The following is a 16,086-nucleotide window of genomic DNA, read 5'->3' as shown; positions in this document are numbered from 1 at the left end:
TATAGTATGGTAATAGTTCAAATGTAAACCCTGGGGTGCTTTGTTAATTTAATACTATGGGATTTGGAGATTGACTCGAAGGTCCACTGTGTATAGCTGCGTTTCTGTTAGAAAAACTTGGTGGTTGCCCACATGTCCCGGAAGATTTCAATATCCCGGTCAAATGGGAGAAATGTCATTCTTTGCATAAGTTAGCCTTTAGCCAACACGTTAATTTAAATGTTTTATATCGCAAGATATTGGGACATATTATGTCATGCCTTTTCAATACAACTCTAGGTGTGCTTGGAGGGAATTATTTTGAGTAAACATTATGACAGGAAAGATATATAAGATATATATGTCTATATATAAAGTTATGTCAGACTTCGACAGATCTTCACAGGGGAAACATGGTAATTACCAGATAATGAAACCCTTGATGTATAGACCCACATTTAGCTTCCCATAGCCAAGGCTGTTCATATACTGATAATTCCCCATACCAACCAGATGTGTGTTGGCGATTAAGAGGGAGCTCAGCTGTAGTATGTGATTACCTAAAGGGGTCAGACGGTTTTACAACAATTGTGTGTGGAGGACTGTGATGGACATAAATGGAGACATGCTGTATATATATTAGTTTGTCCGTAGCCAGATGTGTCCTCATGACGTGTTCACTTTTAACAGCAATGTTTCATGGTTGACTTGCGGCATGCAGTGATGGCAGGATGAGAAAAAGATAGCTGTTGTTTGTTCGAACCATAGGTGTCTGAACATATTTCACTGATGCAAGCAGCATACTTACTGCCTTAGGCATTTTATCTGAAAATTCAATATTCTGAATTAAATGTTCTTTGATAATAGTTTTGGATTGATTGATGGAAATAATTTTGAGTCACCATTAGTGAATGCAGTAGGGCCTTTAAGTTGTTTTTGTTACAGAATCAAGGTTACTCAACCAAACTTAAAACGTACTGAAAAACTGAAATATGTGCCATACGGACAACCTAGAAACTGCCAAAGATGCGTTTAAGAAAATGAAGCTCTTCCCTGTTCAGCGCTTAATAAAAGACTGAGACAAACTACTGATCAGCACATATATTATCAAAGAAATGCATTAATTAAAGATCATTGGTTACTGTAGTTGCCTATGAATATGCTTCTCGATTCTTTCTTTTGTTTGAGTTGTTGTAACACATCTTTCTGAAGAGAAATTGCTTTCCAGGTGCCCTGTATTACAGTCAATGTAATGTGTAGCCTGATGCCCCTCATGTCATGTTTAATATCACATGGTGTTCGTCTTCTGCTACACTCTGGTGCTCTTCTGACAAGAGGGTAAGATGTTTTCTCTGTGGTTTTAATATTTAGAAATGTTTTCTAATTAATATCTGCTTGAACGTGTACATTATTGAAAGGTGATGTTGCAATGTTTTTAAACACCCAGAATAGGCAGGTTGACAATCATCATTGAATCTCACTTGAAAACACACTGTTGGATTGATATACTTCTGTAAAGCTGTATAGCGGATAGTGTTGGTAGAGACTAAGGTTGTGGATACAGAGGGTTACATTTGGGTGTTTATTTAAAACCTTCGTTATAAACATTATTGTAGACAAAAAAGAGAAAGAAGCAGGGATAAACGGACTCAGGAAGGTGTAGCTATAAAGAGACAACAAGTGAGTCATTTACATATCAGGCAATAACATGTGCTGCTCATCTATTGTAAAGTACAGCCTTACTGTGCTATAAAATATGGAGGTCTGAAAGATAATACACTATTAGTTTGTTTCCCTGTTGCTGAGTTTACTCCCACTGGATCCTCAGATTGAGACAGAGAAACATATGCACCGAATATCATCTTGGACTCTGGCCAAACAGAAGGAAACTCAAAGAGCAGAGAGCCAGGGGAGGATAGCAGGAGTTCATTTAGTCTGTCTGTAAACCCTGTGTACGTTTGTTCATAGTTGATTGCAAGCCCAATGAGCATGCATACATACCCTACTCATCCAAGTTTCGTATGATATGGTGCTATACTAATACATTTGACTTGAATTGAATATATGATCTGGTTTACGAGGGAACTATCACATGTTAGCTTTATTAGTGATCTGCATGCTCCTTTAAGGGCATTGGTTAGGAGGACTCCTTGCTCTTCCTACATCCAATAGGAGAGTCGGCACTGTTAATTAGTGCATATGTCATCTGTGCGGCGACAGCCAGAGGTCTTGGGAGATGGGAACAGGGCTGGGTGAGAGTCATTACACTCCATCATCTCAGCACTCCTCTCTTCTTCTTTCACTTAATTTCACTACTTCACTCTCTTCTCGTCTCTGTCGATGCATCATTTCTTGCTAAAAGACAACAACAATACCCTGTCTCTTTCTATTGTGACTGGATGCCATCTGCATCTTTAGAGATACCAAGTCATGTCCTGCTCCATGCATCATCCTTGCTTGCATAATCACTAAGAAACGCACACAAACATTACAGATAGTAAGGCACTTTTGGGCCATGTTTTAAATTTAGATTGGGAATGTTGTAATGCGTGTTTGTGTTTTCACTTAGTCAACCTGTTTGCACTTACTTGAACTTGTGTTCACATTGGTTTGTATTTACATATCTCTGAGCAGACAAAAGCCTCTCTTTAGATCGCTTCGTCGTGGTTAGTGTGTTTCTTCGGACATGTTCAGGTTAAACGGCAAGCTGAATTTTGTCTGGCGGTGGAGGAAACAGCAAATGTTGACTTGAAGAAACCGGGAATTTTAGTGATTTTCCTTCTTCATATTAAGGTGGCGGAGCATGGGGCAAGTTATCTGTTTCTCCGTCAGGATCCAAAATCTTTAAAGGTACCAACGTTGTTTCATCGGTTGGAGCAGGATGAAGGTGTGTGTCAGTTTGTGAGACGTGGTGATGTCATGGCCATGTCACAGGAACTGCCTGGGGTTCCCAGGCTCCAATGAGGCACCAGTGTTATGGTTTGAACCAAATCTCACACTCAGGGGAGATTTTGACGCCTGATGGGAGACTGGCACGATTTCACAATTTAGGCTGTCAAAAGTACATGCAGTCCTCTCTTTGTTTCAACCACATGGTAAAGTCCCAACAAAACCTAATTAGCTTTACCCTCCAAATGCCCAATGATCAGTTTAGCTTTTTAAGTAATCTATTATGGAGATTAGTTTAAAAGATGCAGCCTTCTTTATCTTCTTTCATGCTTTCTTTGTTTGTTGTCACAAGTGTGACCTACAGTTGTTCCCTAATATCCCTCAAGCCCCTACTCTCCTGTCTAATCATCCTTCACATATGTCTCTAATCTAAGCAGACAAAAGATCAAGGCTTGGCCCTAGAATGTGAAGACGAGAGGGATGCTGAAGAGATGAATGTTATAGCCCTGAGTGTCTGATCTAATCCAGTGTGTGATTGAGTTTGACATGGTGGGGTATTGATAAACACGCAAGGCCACACTGGCTGCACATGTAAACACACAGGAACACAACCAACACCCGCAGTGTGGCAGAACAACATTATTCAGCATTTCTTTCTTTCAGCTCAAATGTCGTCACCAGCCATGTTTCTGCAGTGTAGTGAAGCACCTCACTTGACTCTCTCTCCACTGAAGCATATTCCTGCTGCAGTACCTTATTCTTTTACTCTTAACATACGCTTATCTTGAAGTAGAAAAGCCTATTTTACTTAAGACTGCATGGCTTTGATGCCTTAATGGACTGCAGAATTCAAGCTGGTTCTTATCATACATTTCTACATTATAATGGCTAAACTTCCAAAATATAAAAAGGCCATTTAACCATAGAAAAGCATTAATGTGTATATGGTCCATTATATAATCTAGGACTGCAACAAACAATGATTTTCTTTATTGAGTTATCTTCTCAATTATTTCTTTAATTAATTATTTTGTCTACAAAATATCCATGCTAATTTTAAATGTCTTGTTTTGTCTGACCAACAGTCCAAACAGTCATGTGCATACTTACTGTACAATGATAATAGATTAACACTGTACAACATTCAGAATGTGAACTAACTTTTACAATACATTACAACATCTCAGCGTTTACCTCATTCTCCTATTGTGTCAGTTTTATGTTTTTCTTGGGGCTTGCTTTGGCATCGTTGGTACGGAGTCTATACAGAGTATAGTAGAAGTGTTGTTACTCATGGTCAAAAATGGTACGATGGAGATGTGATGATGAAGACGAAGATGAGGACTCACTGGCAAATGGCCGTGAGGATTTACTTGGTTTGACACGCATGCACGAGTGTTTTCTTGCATGCCCTGAATATGTTTTCAGGCAGCAAGCTGCTTCCACTGCACCTGTCACAAAGACATGTTGTCAAATTTGGCAGCAAGGTTTAACTCTGCTACCAGCAACCAGTGCCATGATTTAGTTAAGCTAATTGAGGCTGGTGCTGCTTCAGGGCAATATCTGTTTGATTGTTTTATTTGTACACTGCTCGTGAAGGAGTATATACAGGTAGTGATGACTAAGTGGGCCGGTTCCAGTTCTGCATGCTCACCCGCTGACATGACTTAAGGGGACTCTTAATTAAATGGAGCCATCATTAAGGTTATTATTTACCCTTTCCCTGCTTTGACAAGTCAAATTATCTGCCAGGAAATGGTTTATTATTAGAAACAATGAAGACAGTAAATGTTCACTTTCTAAAAGCAGCTTAACTTAATTTACTCACTTACATTTAATTACATAAAAATGTTTTGGTTGTGCAAACTGGAGCATGCGGTGCTACAATGTGTTGCTATGTGCTTGATCTTGAAATAATTTTTTCAGTCTGCTTGTACCAGGCTACTTCCAACTTTTCCTCAACATATTTTTGGTAAATTCCCCAGTTACGCTACAATACTCGAAAGATATTTGATAACAAAACTTGCACTTAATAATCTGAGGGCCATTCTTAGGTCTCCCTGTTCCTCTTCATTCAAAGTAACAGTGACTTGGGGATTATAGCTGTATGGTCTATCTTGCTCTTTCTACAGGTTTGGGTATCAGTAGTATTTCATTTATAATTGACATGCATTTTTTAATACAACATGATATGATACAATAGCCTTTACCAAGAGTTTTAGTTATCACTAGTACGTTTCTGGTTCCTTGTATTTATCACAAGTCAATAATGTCATCACCCAATAAGACAACATACAGTAACTATAAGAATGACATCCTCATCCTAAAATATCAGTATAGCTCTTTGTTTCTCTCTCTCTCTCTGATTCAGTCACTTTTCTTCATTTTACAGCATTCACGCTCTTTCTTTCTTTCTCATGCATTATATCCAGTCTGGTTGGCTCTACATTGCAGTTCAAAGGCACAATCCGGAAGAAGAGATACTCATTCGTAGCTCTTATTTAGACCTCTGGGACACTCACACCTTTGCTAGGGCAAAGCCCTAAAAAACCTGTCCATTCATTTGATTGTGAGCGTCTGAGTGTGTGGAACACAGCAGCAACATTAAAAACACATACGGTGCACATTTTAAATACATCAGTACAATAGCTCATGTCCTGCTGCTGTAGCGTTTCCATTACCAGAAGCCCTGTAGACACGAGGAGACCAAAAATAATCTATCTTCAGTTACAGTCAGTGGAAGGGAATAGTATTTTCTCCATCACCCAGATTTTTCTGTTTATTTTATCTTCAAACCTCGTTTTTGTTGTCACATAAATACTCTCAATTATTTTGTAATTGTCCTTAATGTCCTTAAATATTTTAAATGTGTATGCATTACGATACACAAGTGAGCAAACATCCATTAACCATCTCCTTAACTGCACCCAGGTGCATTTGATTTATTGCTTCCACTATTTGTCACTCTTGTCTTGAACAGCTGTCTCTGCAGGTTTGTTTTGGCTCGGAGCCATTAAATATTCTTTTTTTAAATGATTTTGGACTATGGTTTGCGTTTTGTTATTCTAGATATTAGGAAACCTTTTGATTAATACTTCAGAACAGCATGGGCTAATATCAGTTTTCAGCCAACAATGCCCGATGCACTGAACCCACACAGACTTAGATTTGCACTACCTGATGTTCAGATTGAATTAGTGAGCAACGGTGGCTGCACACTTTGTGACAGGGACAGAGGTATTTGTGTAGTCACTGGAGTTTGTTTTATGGTTTAATGAAGTGAACAATTTTTTGTGGATATTGATTTCAATTCAATTAATTTCAATTTTTTTTGTAGAGCCCAATATTACAAATCACAAATTTGCCTCAGAGGGCTACAATCTGTACAAAGCATGTCGATCAAATAAACAAAAAATCTGAATGTGTGATGAGGACATTGGTATTTGAACCATTACTGATGAAGATGTGTGGTATTCTCTGTCATTACATGTTAAAACAAACTAGTGTAGTTTCACCTTGTACCAAGTAATTTTTGGAAGTAGTGAAAGCAGATAGGTTTAAAGCAGAGTTCAGTTATGGAACAACGCAAACATGAATGTAAGAATGGTCAACTCATTTTTGCCTACAGCAACACCCCCAGCACTAGCTTTTGTAGTGTTGAGTGGGAATGTTATGATTAATAAAATATTTAATAAAATGGCAATAGAATGACATGACCAAATATCCTAATCCTGTGAAGCCTGGCACATAAAATAATTATCAGAAAATTCAAATATTGTTTTAGAATGAGGTGTGTATTGAACCTTTTGACAGAAAAAAAATGTTTGTTGTTGTTTGTATCACTTGTGATACACGATGCATACATTTCATGGTGACTTATTATTTTTTCTGCTAAAGAATCTGTTAAAAATAGGCAATATGATGAGATGTAGATACAATGACAGAGACATTATGTAGACAACTGGCCTTACGTGGAGACTGTAGATTTATCAGCTGAAATCTAGACTTTTCTTCTTCAGTGGTAGCAGAGTGTACCGTATATTGAGTACATTATTTCACACACTTTGATTCAGGGACAAGGAGTCCACACACAAACAAAACTTTCAAAAGCCAATTGAATTTATTGAACAGAAGCTGTGTGAATTTTGTAACCTTCATGACCCAAACTAAACCATCAAGCGGTGGACACCATGACGAGATATTGAGGCTGCAGCAGAATAGAAAACAACCTGGGAGGGCAGCCCTTTTGTACATTCGGTCGCTCCCACCTCAAGTGCAGCCGTCACAAACATTACTAGACGATTTTAAACATAATATTTTACTGTTTGAATGTTGCAGACGGTTGACAGGTGATGGGGAATATGGGGCTGATGGTGATCATACCTGTGTACAAAATATTCTTAATGAGTTGCAGTGCGCTGAAAATCATTTGTTCTGCACTTTCAGAACTACATTGAACAGAACTATGTCCTGAGGTAAGTCTAACCAGCCTGAATAAGTAAAAAACACAAGTGTGAAGGGTCATTAAGAGGAAGGAGCTAAGCATTTGAACTAAGGCTGGTTACAGGGTAATTGTATCACTATTTAATTACATTTTTGGCTCTGGCAAGAGTCATTTGCGTCTGAAGGCAGGGATGCGTTCCGAAACACGGTATTAAACAGACCGAAGTGCTAATTCACCAGAGTATTGATAAGGCTCGACATTACTGTTACTGTTCATTAGTACTTTTATGTTTTGAAGTCATTTATGATCACGCTGCAGCCTGTATTTGCTCTGCTCTCTCTGTCGGGCCGAGCTCCTCCAACTGCACACACCTAGAAACTGTAGAAACTAGCCGCTGTGGTAAAGTGAACCTGGTGAAGTGAAGGATATTCACGTTGACAGCAACTACGCTTGTTACTGTACTTTAAATAAAAATATTTAAGAGTAAAAAGCCAATACTTTATCAAAACATCTGTGCAACAAGAACTGCTGACGTGTGAACGCAAGTGAAACCTAATCCAATCGGCCACCGCCGCATTGTTTACACAAGCACAGCAGCACGATCGGCCAAGGCTGATTTTAATATTATATATGTGTGTGTGTGTGTGTGTGTGTGTGTGTGTGTGTGTGTGTATATATATATATATATATATATATATATATATATATATATATATATATATACATACATACATACAGTATATACATACATACTTTTTTTTAATGTAACTACAATCAAGTGTTAAGCCCTACAAATGTAAGTTGCTTCATTGATTACCAACACTGTCAGTGCTGTACCACCAGGTGAGAAAAGGAAAATAGACGTGATGCGATGGACGAGCACAGCATGCTCTGTGAGGTGGGAGGGTTGCATTCTAAAACCAGTTGAGTCTTTTATGTGGATCTAAGCAAACTTGACATACCACAAACGGACAAGGACACACACAGATTAACAAGAACAAGCGGCGCACACAGACTCAAAGACCCACAGGTACATACATGTACATCTTGTGCCGCCATCTTGAGAACCAAAGTCAAATCAAGGTTAAGATAAGAGAAATGTCAAATCAGCTTTTAGAGTTGGTCCAATTTCCCAGTTTTAGATCTGCTTGAACATGCTGTGCACACACCTATAATGACGAAAGATGACAGTTAGAGGACCTAAAACGTACTACAGGAATTACAAAAATATATTTCAAATAAACAAGTAAATAATGAATAACAAGAAGATGTGTCTTGTACAGTGGTAATAATGCCTGATAAAAAGGTCCTGAGTGTACCTGAGGAAGAAGCCCTGTTTGTCAGGCTGATATAACAGCGCCGGCTCTAAACCTATATTTTTTCCTGAATGCTGACTTTACCCTTAATGTGGCCCCACATTCAGCTCTATTCAATTAAACCATCAGATGGCTCAGACCGTTTGGTCTCTAACCCAACCAGGTGATTTGACTAATTGGTTCTTCTCTGACAATATACAAATAAAACCTAGTGATACTTGACACTACCCAAATGTTGTATATAATATAGTATGATAAAAGCAAAATGAACCTCTGCAGCGAACATTCCTTCAAAATGTCTTTTATTCCTCTGGATCAACGGTGAATAATTTATTATTGCCTATTTTTTTGTTGTGTGTTTTTCGATCTGGTTAAGGATGGAAGCCTTGTTGTTAAAAAACACATCTGAACCAGACATTCGGTATTGAATAGATATCCTTCTTTGAAGTTCCAGATATGTGTATTTGTTGTTGTTCAATTATTGCTGTGTGGCTGCGAGTAGATTGTAAGATCTTCCTGTTCCAAGTAGACTGTCCCAAGTGGCCTTCCTAATCTTAAACCCTTAGTCTCTTCAACCCTCCATCGCCTCTCAGTGTAATGAAAAAGACAAATGAAGATGCAGCTTTTTAAAGCTTTATTTGATGTTAGTTTTGGGGAAATATCTTCCTATCCCTTGGGTTCCCCAGGTTTTCAAGTATAAGTAGTAAAAGTACAATAAAAAAAGTAGGCAGCGAAGAGTTGGAGTTATGTATGGATATGTTGCTGCCTATGGCATCTTTCTGCGTAAACACCCCTATGTATTCTTGGCCATTATTCTGAACACCATTTGGGTGGATCGATTTTCAGATGTGAAAAAATATCCACCATCATTGAAAACATTATTCTGAGGAACTAACATGTTTGTGTTGAAAGACAAACAGCTAGCTTTTATATTAAAACAACACAGGCACAACTAGAAAACTGACTATTCGAAAAACAAGTCTAATGACATGCTATTCTTGTCGTCAACAGTTGGGAGCTTTGAGTCAGACTTTACAATGACCCAAACTCTATATCATGTCTAAACAATGTTTCAGTCAGAGCTGCCCGTGCACATCTGCATGTGGTTGTTAGTTGTGCTGCGCTGCTGTGATAAGTTGTGGTTTCTCAACATCTGTGTCTTAGTGTCTGAAACACAGTGATACTGAACAGGATAGAGTTGAGGTGCTGAATCAATATTACAGGCAGCAGTGATTGATTTATTACTTGTGGGTGTGTGCACACTCTTTCTCTTTCTCTCTCTCTCTTTCTGTCTCTAGCTCTGTCGCTCTGTCTCTCTCTCTCTGTGTCTCTCTCTCTGTGTCTCTCTCTCTCTCTCCCCCGGCTCCACAACGTGGTATATAGAGGGAAGTGCTCTGCATAGCCACAATAACCATAGTCCTTAACACTCTGGACAGAATGTAAAACAGCTGATACGTTATCCCAAGTATGTGCAGTACAGTTAACCAAACCATCTAATTTTCTAATATCTGTAATGAATTAAAAGGAGAATAGCACTAAGGTTATCGCTCCGTCTATGTATTACGTGTACATTTGTTAATTATGGAGCAGAAGTTAACCAAATTGATTGTGTTTCTCCGACAGGCTGTTACTCCATACAGTACTTGTGAACTGCTTCATTTATGACTGAATATAGAGCTACTGCAGCTTTTTGTGTAGCAGTTATATTTCCCAGCTTAATTTTTTAGAGCATGAATAATGCACACTCATGTAGAATCAAATTTATGCTGCTAAAAAATGGGTGTCGGTTGAGTGTTTCTGTAAGAGCCTTTGCTTCATATTCATGTTTTGTTTACTTCAGTATGGTAACTACCACAAGCTTTCAAAATGACCTTTTGTGAAAAGTTATGGATTATGTTCAAATGCTACCATACCTATGTGAATTGCATATTATAATAAAGGGCCTAGCTTCTCCCCCGGGCATGACATTGGTAATTCAATAGATTTCTCTGTAATGAAATAATTTCTATGTAATATTTGAGCACATTCAACACCATAATGTTATATTTGTTTAATTCAGTAAAATATCACTCTTCAATCTCTTGGTTTATCTTAACTCGAGTGCAATCTGTGATATTTAGTAAACCTTCCACCCTTTTTTGCTCTTGCCTCTGCAGAAATGTATGAAATTCAATGTGGATGCTCCGATCTGGCTGTCCAAGCAGCGGATCCTCTGTACTCTCAACCAGAGCCTGAAGGATGTACTCAACTATGGCCTATTCCAGCCGGCCTACAATGGCAAGGCTGGCAAGTTTCTGGATGAGGAGAGAGAGCTAAGGGAATACCCCTTCCCATCCATCGCTCCTGTACCTTACCTGGAGGTAGGTATGGATCATGTGTATGTATGAGGCTTTAAGGAGTGTTGGCAGGGGAGAGCAAGAGATAGAAAAAGAAGTAGTCCAGTACATGCCACCACATCACATAATCTTTTTGTATGTACCTCCAAATAATGGGGGGGAAATCAATTCACATAAGAATTGATATGTTTTACTTTTACAATTGTTAAATTGATTCCCAGTCGTTGAGATAGTTATGTTGACGGACTATAAAAGGCAGCGAGCAGGGACTACATCCAGCCGACAGACCCGCCAAGAGTGGATTAAGGAGAAGCTGCAAGGTTTTCACTGGCCAAAATAAAGAGACAGGGGGAATGGGAGGTAACAGACTGATACACGATTTTTCATATTAAACGGCAAAGAATCGGGTAAGCAAGATTACTGCCCAGTTAAGGACATTTATTAATGACATTTGTTTTAAGGGATGAAACTGTATGCCCTGGTTTTTTTATTTTTTCTTTGTATAGTATTGGCTTGCTCTTAGCTTATAGAGTGAATATAGTTGACCGAATATGGGTAAGGGATCTGGTAACACACAAAATACACTCACTAGGTAGGGGTATTATAGGTTGCACTGAAGGGGGGCTCTGGGGGCTAACTAGACTACTCCCCCCACAAAAGAAGTGGTTTTCTACTTCAAAATGGAGGTCCACCTGAGTTTTGCGATAGGTTTGCTTGTTTTGTCTTGTATTCACTTGTTGAGTTCATTCTATGGTTCAAGAATAGTTAAAGTTTGGTCACCAATGGTATATATCTCTTGTGTTAACTGTGGGTTTAAATGCAGTGTCAGGAATATAGGGTGATTACCCTAAATGTAAATAGTTTACACAATCCAAGTAAGAGGGGTAAGGTAATTGCAAAGATGAAAAGGGAAAAGTTGCATGTAATGTTTTGTCAGGAGACCCATCTTAACTACATGGAACATGAAAAGTTAAAAAAAACTAGGGTTTAAAAATACCTTTCATTCGTCCTATAAGAAAGGGAAAAGGAGAGGAGTAGCGATACTAATTTCTAACAGGGTGAACTTCCGACTGGTTTCTAAAGTTTGTGACAGTGAGGGTAGATATGTCTTTGTTAAAGGGTATCTTGACCAGAAAGAAGTCACATTAGTCAATGTGTATATTCCACCAGGGCAGGACAATTCTTGTATTAGGGAAATTTTTGACCTGATAGCCTCTGAGGCCTCCGGTGTTCTAATATGTGGAGGAGATTGGAACATTCAGTTACAACCTAAACATGACTCCTCTAATACATTTAAGAGGCTAACTCCTAATGCCAGGATAACAAAAAAATTGTTGACTTAGCTAGGACTGATCGATGTATGGAGGGACTTCCACCCAAAAGAAAAACAATTCACATTCTATTCAGCAAGTAAAGGTGTATACTCAAGAATTGACAACTCAGACAGACACAGACTTAAAGATTGTAGGATAGGGGCCAGAGACATATCTGACCACTCAGCTGTTTATTTAACTGTGCATCTGGATAATAAAAAGAAAAACACGCTGTGGTGACTTAATACAAGCATCTTGAATGACAAGACATGCAAGGAATATGTGCAGAAGGAATTTAAAGATTATATGGACAATAACAATAATGGAGAAGTATTGCCAAGTGTTTTTTGGGACGCTGCAAAAGCAGTGATTAGAGGAAGGCTCATAGCATTGGCCGCACACAGAAAAAAGGAAAGATATAAAAAGATGTCTGATCTAGAAGAGAATCTTAAAGTTCTGGAGAGGGAACATATCGAAAGTAAGGAACCTTATATTCTAAATTAAATAAATGTCAAAAAAGAAATAAACAAACTATGTGAGGAAGAACTAGAGAAAAAAGCCAAATTTGCAAAGCAAAGATATTATGAGAATGGACCAAGGGCCCTGAAGCTTCTGGGATGGAGGTTAAGGAAACAACAAGCAGACACCTCCATATATGGAATTAGGGACCCTGTAACTAAAAAAGTATGTCATAAATTAGAGGATATTGAACATATTTTTGAAAATTACTATAGAGACTTATATAAGGAACCAAGTACAACTAGCCCACAGGAAATAAATTCATTTCTGGAGTCATTAGATCTACCGTCTATAGGTGAAGAACAGAATAAAGCCTTGATGGCAGAGATTACGATGGAAGAAATAGGGAAAGCAATTTCTAGATTAAAAGCTAATAAAGCGCCGGGTACGGACGGCTTCCCAGCCGAATGGTACAAGGCCTTTAAGGATCAAATAGTGCCTATGCTTTTTGATTGCTTTAACTATACACTTAAAAAAGGTGAACCACCAGGTACATGGAAGGAAGCAATCATTTTGTTTATTCCTAAAGAGGGGAAGGACAGAAAAGAATGTAGCTCATATAGGCCAATCTCTGTACTCAATATAGACTACAAGTTGTATGCGTCAATATTAGTAAAAAGGTTAGAGCATATAATAGTAGAACTAGTGGATCCAGACCAAACTGGTTTTGTACGTGAAAGACAGACACAAGATAATATTAGACGGGTGCTACACGTCATCGATCATGTGATTAAGGGAAATATTGGAGCCATAGTGATTAGTTTAGATGTGGAAAAGGCTTTTGATTCGGTTCGCTGGAAATATCTGTACTTGGCATTGAGAAGATTTGGCTTTAAGGATGATTTTATTAGTTGTATCAGAAATCTATACTCCTCACCAAACGCTAGAATAAAGATTAATGGTCACCTCTCTCAGGTTGTCAACTTAGAGAGAGGCTGCCGCCAAGGCTGCCCCCTCAGCCCAGCCCTCTTTGCTTTATTTATAGAGCCCCTGGCACAGTTAATCAGGGATGATGAGGCGATAAAAGGAGTCATGGTTAGAGGTTTAGAGCAGAAGATTTGCCTATATGCAGATGATGTTTTGCTCTTTATTACGACACCGGAGGTCAGCATTCCTAGACTGATGTCCCCGCTAGGAGATTTTGGAACCTACTCTGGATATAAATTAAATGTACAAAAAACACAAACTCTAAGTTATAACTAGACCCCTCAGAAAGACATGCTAAATAGATTTCATTTCAAATGGACCTCATCAGACATTAAACATCTGGGAATTCAAATACCTAAAGACATTTCCAAAATATATGATAGCAATTATGGCCCCATAAGTAGAAACATCAAGGCAGATATTGACAGGTGGTCCCAACTTCCCTTAGATATGCATAATGGAATAGAAACGATAAAAATGAATGTACTCCCCTGACTCTTGTATCTTTTTCAATCCCTTCCAGCTGTAGTACCACTGCAACAATTTAATGAATGGGATAAGTGGATATCTAGATTTATATGGGGGGGTAGAAGACCAAGAATTAAATTCAAAACACTGCAACTTTCTAAAGAAAAAGGGGATAGATCATTACCATGTTTAACAGACTACTACAAGGCGGCACAATTAAGACCACTAGCATGTTGCTGTAACCCAATGTATATAGAACAATGGAAAGATTTGGAAACTTCACAGCTAGAAATACCGTTACAACCCATATTAGGCAGCAAAATCTTGTATGAGCAGCATGCTAAAAGTTTAAATCAATGGACTAGAGTCCCTTTTAAAATCTGGTTTAAGGAATGTAGATCACCACTATTTGAAAGACGGTCTAGACTGTTGAGATGGGTCGCTTTTGATCCGGACTTTAAGCCGGCAAGGATTGATGGGAGGTTTAAACATTGGCACAGAATTGGCATCACTTCTTACTGTTCAATTTCACCAAAGGGAGAACTGGATAGTTTTCAGAAAATTTCAGAGATGTATGGTTTAGAAAAACTGGATTTTCTTTTAGGTACTTACAAACCAGGACCTACTTTAATAAGGAGATTAAAACAAAGGAGAAATGTGATGCCAATTTAATTGATATATTTATTGACATATATAAAACTATGGACAACAGGAAACTTATTTCAAAACTATACTCAAGTATTCAATCCAGTAGAAAACACTCAACAGATAAGGTTAGATTAAAATGGGAGAAAGAATCTGGACTTGTCATTTCAGAGGAGGACTGGTCAAATATGTGCTCTGTGCAGTCCACTTCCACCGGCTCGGGTCTCTGGAGGGAATTCTGTTGGCGGAATCTGATTATATATTAAAATGTACACAAACAGGGGAGGCAGGAAGGGGTCTACGCTGGAGGAAATGGGGAGAACAGCTGGCAGATCATTTCCATATATTCTAGAGCTGCCCAGCCATTCAGCCATACTGGCAGGCGGTAATGCAAGTAATACAAACTGTTTTTGGAGATGGAGTTGATTGTTCCTTTTCTACAGTGTATTTGGGCAACATCGCAGATCACCTATTGGTGCAAGACAAATATTTGTTAAAGATATTACTAGCAGCCAGCAAGAAAGCTGTAACACGAAAATGGCTGCAGGCCGTGCCACCAACAGAGACTGACTGGACAGATATTGTAACTGATGTTCAGAATATGGAGAGAATTACTTTCTCGCTGAATCTACGGTTCAATCAATTTTTGAAGTATTGGGAAAAATGGATTGTGTTTGTGACCTCACAGGATCATCACTGATCTGTTATTGGGTGAATTGACATGTATTTCCATCAGTATACCATTGGCATAAATGTATAGGTGACCAACCTTTTGTTCATGTATGTATGTTTGTCTCATTGTATCTTTAAAAAATAAAGTATAAAAAAAAAAAAAGGTATAACCCAACTACAAGGGCACAGTGCAGCAACCAAACTGTATAAGTGTTTGAGTGTGTTTTGGATTAATAGTATTAATAAGGAGCTCTGCAAGATATAGGTAGAGCATTTCATGAGTTCTACACCAAGAACTAACATTAGCAAATGCTAAGTACCTAGCACAAGCAAGCAAGGTTATTAGCATTAGTTTATAATGTACTAGTACAGAGAGCATATTGCTAAGAATTGACAACGATGCATATAAAGATAATAATAATTGACAATAATTGCAATGCTTGTTCAGTTAGCAATCCAGCCGTGGAAAATGACGACTGAGACGACTGAACAGACATACAAATAATGTAGGAGTGAACTAACTTAAGTAATGTCAGATCACTACACAACAAGGTGAGGGTATTTGCAACCAACCAGTA

General features: G+C 38.4%; 1 protein-coding gene across 1 annotated transcript in view; it reads left to right on the top strand.

Annotated features, from left to right (window-relative positions):
- shank3a (SH3 and multiple ankyrin repeat domains 3a) overlaps positions 1-16,086 on the top strand; it is a 135,329-nt gene that overhangs the window by 19,819 nt on the left and 99,424 nt on the right. The window contains exon 2 of the mRNA XM_034535207.1: positions 10,785-10,988. Within this exon, the coding sequence (XP_034391098.1) occupies positions 10,785-10,988 (204 nt within the window). The remainder of the gene's footprint in view (positions 1-10,784; positions 10,989-16,086) is intronic.

Source organism: Cyclopterus lumpus, chromosome 6 (assembly GCF_009769545.1).
Source record: "Cyclopterus lumpus isolate fCycLum1 chromosome 6, fCycLum1.pri, whole genome shotgun sequence".
Taxonomy (NCBI): domain Eukaryota; kingdom Metazoa; phylum Chordata; class Actinopteri; order Perciformes; family Cyclopteridae; genus Cyclopterus; species Cyclopterus lumpus.
The sequence above is the reverse complement of the archived record's forward strand: the minus strand, read 5'-3'. Positions and strand labels throughout refer to the sequence as shown.